Source organism: Tachyglossus aculeatus, chromosome 17 (genome assembly GCF_015852505.1).
Source record: "Tachyglossus aculeatus isolate mTacAcu1 chromosome 17, mTacAcu1.pri, whole genome shotgun sequence".
NCBI classification, from domain to species: domain Eukaryota; kingdom Metazoa; phylum Chordata; class Mammalia; order Monotremata; family Tachyglossidae; genus Tachyglossus; species Tachyglossus aculeatus.
The window spans coordinates 19,137,447-19,146,037 of NC_052082.1; the positions used below are offsets into that span (position 1 = coordinate 19,137,447).

At 40.8% G+C, this 8,591-nt stretch overlaps 1 protein-coding gene across 1 annotated transcript; it reads left to right on the forward strand.

Annotated features, from left to right (window-relative positions):
* Positions 1-309: 309 nt before the first annotated feature.
* On the forward strand, positions 310-7,469 carry LOC119939020 (nucleolysin TIAR-like). The gene is given in 10 exon segments (XM_038758799.1): positions 310-357; positions 1,331-1,471; positions 2,711-2,765; positions 4,387-4,403; positions 4,709-4,731; positions 5,419-5,546; positions 5,587-5,710; positions 5,758-5,917; positions 5,919-6,085; positions 7,433-7,469. Coding segments are annotated over 10 exon segments (900 nt in total).
* Positions 7,470-8,591: the final 1,122 nt, after the last annotated feature.

Here is an 8,591-nt window from a genome sequence, read left to right on the forward strand (position 1 = left end):
AAGTATCAGTAGGGTTCAGATTTGACCTTGGTGACCTGGAAGGGAAAGGATCAGGATCCTGTTGCTAACCTCCTCAGCCATCCTACATTGCCAAAGCTTTGATTTTTCTCTTTGCGTCTCAGGAGGTGCCATTTTCCAGGGAGGCAATTTTTTGAACTTCAGCAGATGTTTGCAATTTTGTTACAGGGACTGGAATTCAGAAGCAATAATGGTCCTTCTGTCTCACCTAGGGATATCTATCTTTGGATGAAAACAATTTGGATTGTGAAGGATGAGGAATGACAGGAATCCTGACAATCCCCCATCTCAATGAGTTCTGAGATGCCTCATTTACTAAAAGGAAAAGCCAAAAGAAAGGTAAATATTTTTCTGACATTCACTCCCATTTGGGTTTCCCTCCCTAGGTGCTTAATATTGTTGCAGGCAAGGACTGGTCTCCAGTATCAAGCTAAGACTTGACCTTTGAAGGCCTTAAGTGTCAGAAGAGGGTGGCAGAAAAATTCTATTTTGCCTTCTCTCAAAAACTCCTGTGCCCATGAGAAATTTCACACTGGATCATATATAAAGGAAAATCTTGGGCACCGTGGAAGGAACCTATCATTTAAGAGATGATGCAGCGTGGCTCAGTGGAAAGAGCCCGGGCTTTGGAGTCAGAGGTCATGGGTTCAAATCCCTTCTCCACCAATTGTCAGCTGTGTGACTTTGGGCAAGTCACTTCACTTCTCTGTGCCTCAGTTACCTCATCTGTAAAATGGAGATGAAGACTGTGAGCCCCCCGTGGGACAACCTGATCACCTTGTAACCTCCCCAGCACTTAGAACTGTGCTTTGAACATAGTAAGCGCTCAATAAATGTCATTATTATTATTATTATTATTAATAAATGAAAACCCAGGGTCAGTTATGACAATGAGACTATCTGCAAAAGTTCATGACACAGGGGGAATGGGTGGTGAGGGGTGTAATAATAATGATATTAATAATAATAATGTTATATATTAAGTGCTTACTATATGCAAAGCACTGTTCTAAGCACTGGGGAGGTTACAAGGTGATCAAGTTGTCCCACGGGGGGCTCACAATCTTAGTCCCCCATTTTACAGATGAGGTAACTGAGGCTCAGAGAAGTGAAGTGACTTGCCCCAAGTCACACAGCTGATAATTGGCGGAGTCAGGATTTGAACCCATGACCTCTGACGTACCTGCCCATAATCTTAAAGTCCTAACCTGACACAAAAGGTGAGTGAGACAGCAAATCCCAGCAGTAGAGTTCACCGGAAACTGCATCTCCTTTATTGGTGCCTCACTCATCCTGAATACTGGGTTTACAGTATCTCGGCTTTAATGGAGCAGGATCTAGGAGCCATAAGCTGTTGAAATTCAGGCAGGAGCTGCCATTCCAAGAAGGCTGCATTTGGTTAAACATAGATGGAGACTTAGAAACATTAGCCTCCTCCAATCTCCCTATGGGGGTAATTGTGAGGATCGTTCCAGCTCCAGAAGATACTGCTATATACAATCTTGTCAAAAGGAAGACCCTTAAAAATACTTTGATTTATAAAGATATCCACATAGTCAAATCATGTTTTCCCCTTCATTACTTGTTTGCAAAAAGAGCCATGCATTGGATAGAGATGAAAATTAATTTCTCCTGGCAACTTTTGTAGAAATTGTTTCATATTCAGCTTCTTAAGCAGTGATTCAAAAGATCTATCTGTTTTTCCCAGCCTTCAGCATCTACTGGAAGATTTTTTTCTCTCATTTCTCAGGAAGGTACACAGCAGTGTTGTAAATTAGTTCATGATTTTTCACATGGGAAATCGTCTTAGGAGGATAAGGTCTAGATATAATAATGATAATTAGTGTAGAGAAGCAGCGTGGCTCAGTGGAAAGAGCACGGGCTTTCGAGTCAGAGGTCATGGGTTCGAATCCCAGCTCCACCGCATGTCTGCTGTGTGACCTTGGGCAAGTCACTTAACTTCTCAGAGCCTCAGTTACCTCATCTGTAAAATGGAGATGATGACTGTGAGCCCCACAACCTGATCACCTTGTATCCCCCCAGCTTTGCACATAGTAAGCGCTTAACAAATGCCATTATTATTATTATTATTATTATTTGTTAAGTGCTTACTATGTACTGGGCACTACACTAAGCACTGGGGTGGATACAAACAAATTGGGTTGGACATAGTCCCTTATTCCATGTGGGGCTCACTGTCTCGACGCCCCATTTTACAGATGAAGTAACTGAGGCCCAAAGACGTGAAGTGACTTGCTCAAGGTCGCACGGCAGACAAGTGGTGGAGCCGGAATTAGAACCCATAACTTTCTTATGCTCAGGCCTGTGCTCTATCTACTATGCCATGCTCCTTCAAAATAATAATTATGGTACTTGTTAAGCACTTACTATGTGCTAAACACTGTTCTAAGCTCTGGGGTAGATACAAGTTAGGTTGGACACAGTCCCTGTCCCACATAGGGCTCACATTCTTAATCCCCATTTTACAGATGAAGTAACTGAGGGTCAGAGAAGTGAACAGAGTTGACCGAGGTCACACAGTATTCATTCACTCATTCAATCGTATTTATTGAGCGCTTATTGTTAGAAACGTGGAGGAGCCCAAGCCCTTGATCTTCTGACTCCCAAGCTCAAGCTCCATCCCCTAAGCCACACTATATTAGCCACTTAAATCTTAAACTGCATGCATTAGGTTTTCACTAAAAATCTCTACCACTTCGTAATTTGCAGTGAAATGAAACGGTTCTGTAAGCTTGCCGTGGGCAGGGAACGTGTCTGTGAACTGCACTCTATTGTACTCTCCCATGTGCTTAGTACAGAGTTCTGCCCACAGTAAACACTCAATCAATCAATCGTATTTATTGAGCGCTTACTGTGTGCAGAGCACTGTACTAAGCACTTGGGAAGTACAAGTTGGCAACATATAGAGACAGTCCCTACCCAACAGTGGGCTCACAGTCTAAAAGGGGGAGACAGAGAACAAAACCAAACATACTAACAAAATAAAATAAATAGAATAGATATGTACAAGTAAAATAAATAAATAAATAGAGTAATAAATATGTACAAACATATATACATATATACAGGTGCTGTGGGGAAGGGAAGGAGGTAAGATGGGGGGATGGAGATGTTTGGAGAGGGAGGTGAGACGTGGGTGAAACGAGGTTTGGGGCGCTGCATATGGTGATGCCTGGGAGGCTGTCAGAAGTCCTCGCCGGGGTTGCGGGACGAGATGTGCTCAAGCTGCACCCTCCCCTCCCGGGCTTTGATAAATACTCAATAAATACGATTGGTTAATTGATTGATTGGTCATACTTTTGTACTAAAGATCAAGGCAAAGAAACACACTTTGGAAAAGTGGAATCCTGAACGTGCAATGTGCAGATTTTCCAGGAGAGGGCAAGAAAACATTAGATATAAAAGGAAAACGCATCTCTCCCCATCCCCCTGATCTCCTTCTTCTCTAACAGTCGGATTGAATTCCTGGATTCTGAAATGTCAAGCTGGATGGTGTAAGGGACATGAAAACAAAAATTAAAGCGGATCTTTCCTTCTATAAAAACTGGCTTTTAAACACTGCCTTTTCCTTTTCAATGAATTTTCTAAGGAGTAAGGGGGATGCAATGAGGAAGTTACAGGGAATGTGAGATGTGGCTGGAGCTCCAGCTGGGTAAGAGGCCTTGTCATCCCTAGCATAAACAATTCAGAGCACTCAGTACTGATCCCAGCAGAACAGGCAGGCTAAACTGCACCTTATCTTGCAAAATCATCTCCTGAACGAAGATGCACCTTAGTAGTTTTCTTGCTTCATGTACTGCAAGTAGCACCTTGGAGTTAATATCTGGGAATGAGTTAATATCTGCCAGGCTTTTAGTTTTTAGAATGGATTTTGAGTTTCCAGATATATTTCAGAGAGGAAGAGGGAGGTTCATGGCCCAAGGTCACAGCAATCTGACCAGAATTGCTCAGAGGCTCGGCACAGCTAGCCATGGTAAACACGAAGGAGAACCAGGGCCTTTATGTAATAATAATGATAAAAATAATGATGAAATTTGTTAAGTGCTTATTATGTGGAAAGAACTGCAGTAAGTTTTGGGGTAGATAGAAAATACAAGATAATCAGGTCAGACACAATCCCTTCCTAGGTAATCAATCAATCAATCGTATTTATTGAGCACTTACTATGTGCAGAGCACTGCTGACAGTCTAGGTAGGAGGGAGAAAATTAGAAAATTTCAAATGTCTGGGGTAGTGGGTGAATTAGCAATATGCATTGAGCAGTTATCATGCAGCATTTGCGCAAAAGTTGCAAACTTATCATAGGTGTTTAATTATTAGTTATTTCTGTGTTTGTCTTCCCCTTAGATCTGAACTCCTTGTGGGTAAGGACTATTTTCATTTCATAAAGTCTGTATATTCCCAAATACTTTAGAATAGGGCTCTGAGCATCAGAGATGCTCAATCAATGTTAATAATAATGATAACAATAATAATACCACAAAACACTTGGCAGAAGTGGCCAAATACTATTGACTAACCATGAGCCCGAGGAAAACCAAGGTTATATACCAACCTAGATTGTCTTTCTCTCTCTCTCTGTTATTCACTCTCACTGTGTTGCTCTCTTTCTTTTGCTCTGTGTCTCTCTGTTTGTCTCTTTCTCTGTCCTTTCCTGAATGTGAATCAGGAAGACCTTAAGCAGGAGCACAGGTGTGGCTGGAGAGACCAATGTTATTGATTCTCAGGAAAAAGAAACGTATCAGGACTGCAGGAAACTATGTTTGCATGCACAAGATCAGGGCCAGCTTCAGACATTTGGCTGCCTGAAGGGGGAAAATATTGCTGCTCTTGCCACAGGGCGACCTCCCAGACACACTTGACACAGCATATGGGCAACGTAACGACGTCATATGGAAGTCTGGTGGGGTCCAACTGACTCGTCTCTGGTGCTGTTGTATTCCCCTCCCAGAGCCCTATTAACACAAGGGCTGTTTCTTTCTTGGATGAAGGGAGACTGGGGTCTTTCAAATTTTCCACCACCATTGCCCAAATGCTGCCCTCTCTGATGGTCACTAACTGAAGCTGGTTCTGCATACAGTACAGGAAAGAGTGCTGATCACAATGTTTTCACCTGTAATATTAGTAGTAAAAGTATTCCTTAAGTGATTACTGTGTGCAAAGCACTGTACTAAGCATTAGGAAAGGGATCACTGATAGGAATTTGACACAATCCCTGACCCTTAAGGGGTTCTTGATCTAAGACTGTGAGCCCATTGTTGTGTAGGGATTATCTCTATCTGTTGCCAAATTGTAATTTCCAAGCGCTTAGTACAGTCCTCTGTGCACAGTAAGCGCTCAACAAACACGATTGAGTGATGAATGAAAGTATAAAAGCAGGATCCTCTATTTTGGCAATCTCCTTAGGGATGTGATGGAAGTTCTTATACTTCAATTATTCAGTCAAATTGGACCATGCAAAATCATGATTCCAAATCAAGTCAACTGCAGAAGGGTCAACTCTTCTTGTGAATTTTCGGTTTTGCAGCATACAACAATGACCCAGAGGCTTTGTGGAATTTTATGAACACAAGGATGCAGCTGCTGCAATAGCTGCTATTCATGGGAGAAAGTTTTGGGGAAAGGAGGTTAAAGTAAATTGGACAACTACACCAAGTAGCCAGAAAAAGACACATCCAATCACTTCCATGTATCTGTTGGGGATTTAAGAGTAGAAATAACAACAGAACAACAGAAGATATCAAAAGACACACCCAATCACTTCCGTGTATTTGTTGGGGATTTAAGAGTAGAAATAACAACAGAAGATATCAAATCAGCATTTACTCCGTTTGGTAAAATATCAGATGCTCATGTAGTTAAAGCTATGGCAACTGGAAAAATCAAAAGGATAACGCTTTGTGCTATTTTATTACAAACTGGATGCCAAAAATGCAGTTGTGCTTAGTGAAGGTGAGTGTCTGGGAGGTCGTCAGATAAGAGCCAACTGGGCATTGTATAAACCACCTGTTTTTAAAAATACACAAGAAAATGAGACTTCCAGGAGGTTTTTATGTTGGGGGCTCAAATTTGCCATAGTTATATTAATGTCTGTCTTTTATATTGATGTCTGTCCCCCTGTGAATGATTGTAAAGACTGGGAACTTGTTATGAAAAAGAATGTTGCCTTTCAATCCTGTTGTTTTCTGCTCTTCCAGTGCTTAGTACAGTGCTCTGCACACAGTAAACACTCAGTGAATATGATTGATAGAACAACAAAAGACAAGAACAAATACACACAAGACCACACAAAACAGAAGCAGGGAGGTGCTGTGACATAAACCACACTGAGGGTAATGTCATGGTCTGTAGGTGTCATTCCTTTTTGAAGACAATGCAACACGTCCATACACACAAACCCATTATTTAATAATGCACTAATAACAAAAAAGGAGTAGAAAATAGATTCAAGAAAGCCAGTAGGTTTTTTGGGAGACAGGCAGACAGCACTGAGGCATCAACATTATAATCTAATTAAGATCTACAGAAAGGCCAATATTTCACAGATGTGTTGAAAGTTGGACATGAAAACTGCCCTTGAACACAGTGAATCAACGAGCACTGAACAAATGTTGGTTGCACGATAACCTGAAAGTCATGGAGGAAAAGAGATATTGCAAAAAAAAGCCTAAACTCAGGTGAGTTGTCATTACTGAACAGTCCTGAGAGACAACAGCTGCACAGAGTCTCCTTGATATGTGGCAATCAGGACTGGGTGAATCTTTGGGGGAAAAAAGGCTTTGGGAAAACCATGATGGCAAGAAACAGAATGGAAAGCAATTGCAAACATCACAGAGAGCCAATGGGATAGTAGAGTAAAGGAAAATCCTTCTGTGAGTGCAGTACAGAAAGAATGGTCAGATCCCATTGGCTGTTTCAGCTTAAACATCAATAATATCTTGGAAGATGGATCGGTCTAACTGTATGATCTATACTGTAAGCTTTATATGCATGCTCTAGGCTCTGCCAGATGTCCTGATATCCAGTCCCAAATTGAATTCTAAACTTTTTTAGCTCTCACTAATTTAATGTTTCAAGATTTTCTAGGATGTATAGTAGGCTATGGAAAAAAAAAGAAAGATGCATTTATGAACTAAGCCCTTAATCTCTAGACTGTAAGATTGTCTCTCTAAAACGAAAGCATGTGGGCAGAGAATGTTTCTACCAACTCTGTTGTACTCTCCCAAGGATTTAGTACAGTACTCCTCATACAATAAGCATTAAATAAATACCACTGATTCATTGATTGATTAAATGACATTGATATTGCTACTCCCAAGTTCTTAGTTTCGGTCAATCATTGTTTTCTTTTGGAATTAGAAATTTGCGTATGAGTATTTTTATTTTTTTTTAGATTTTGGCAGAATTACATTGTCACACTGCATACTTAATGTCAATGAAACTCTGTTGTGGAAATGCTATTTCATTTAGTTGTTGAAAGTACTATATTGGCAAACCTTTTGGAGTTTTACAACATATCTAAGGGGACATAGTGGGTCATTTGTCATAAACTTACAACTGTTCTTTGCTATGGAATCTAAATGATCTTTCTTAAGCCAATAACTTCCACATGCATAGGCTATATTCACTTGGGTACTTAAAAACAGATGGTAACAAAAAAATTGAGAATTTTTTTAGAGCAAAGAGTGATGTCAACATACAACCCTTGAGAAGCAGCGTGGCTCAGTGGAAACAGCCCGGGCTTTGGAGTCAGAGGTCATGGGTTCAAATCCCAGCTCCGCCAATTGTCAGCTGTGTGACTTTGGGAAAGTCACTTAACTTCTCTGGGCCTCAGTTCCCTCAACTGTAAAATGGGGATGAAGACTGTGAGCCCCATGTGGGACAACCTGATCACCTTGTAACCTCCCCAGCGCTTTAGAACAGTGCTTTGCACATAGTAAGTGCTTAATAAATGCCATTATTATTATTATTATATAACCCTTGGCAAGGAAAATGTCTCTTTCCAATTAGTTTGGTGACTTTTTTTTGTTTCCTCCTCGAGGCTTGCATATCAAATATGCTCAGTTGGAAAGCCAGTTGATTTTTTACCTGTTAGTATCAGCTACGTCAGCTTAGTGTTTTACAATTCTTCCTACCTTATGTTCCAGTCAGCTTTGTTGGGGGCTTGGTCTTGAAATGCACGTATACTTGAGATAGGGATTGCTCAGTTTGAGCTCAGCTCAGATTTTCCAGTAACTTCGAACAGTGATTTTTAGCCAGAACAAGTCTTAAACCAAACCCTTGTTAACTTCCTCCTCCTTGTCTTTGGAGTGATATAAGCTTCATTTATTGAGAAAAACATATGTTTTTATAGCAGTACCACACCAAGATTATATTTTAGTGGTGTTTTTGGATTTTTCATTTGAGGCGGCTTTCTCCTCACCAAAATCAAAGCGAACCACGAAAATACTCCCCTGCATGTCCTTAAGCTGTTGCAACACTCCAAATGGTGGTAGTCCACTGAAAAAAAATCATCATAGCATTCCCCCATTTACATTTTTCCCACACATACC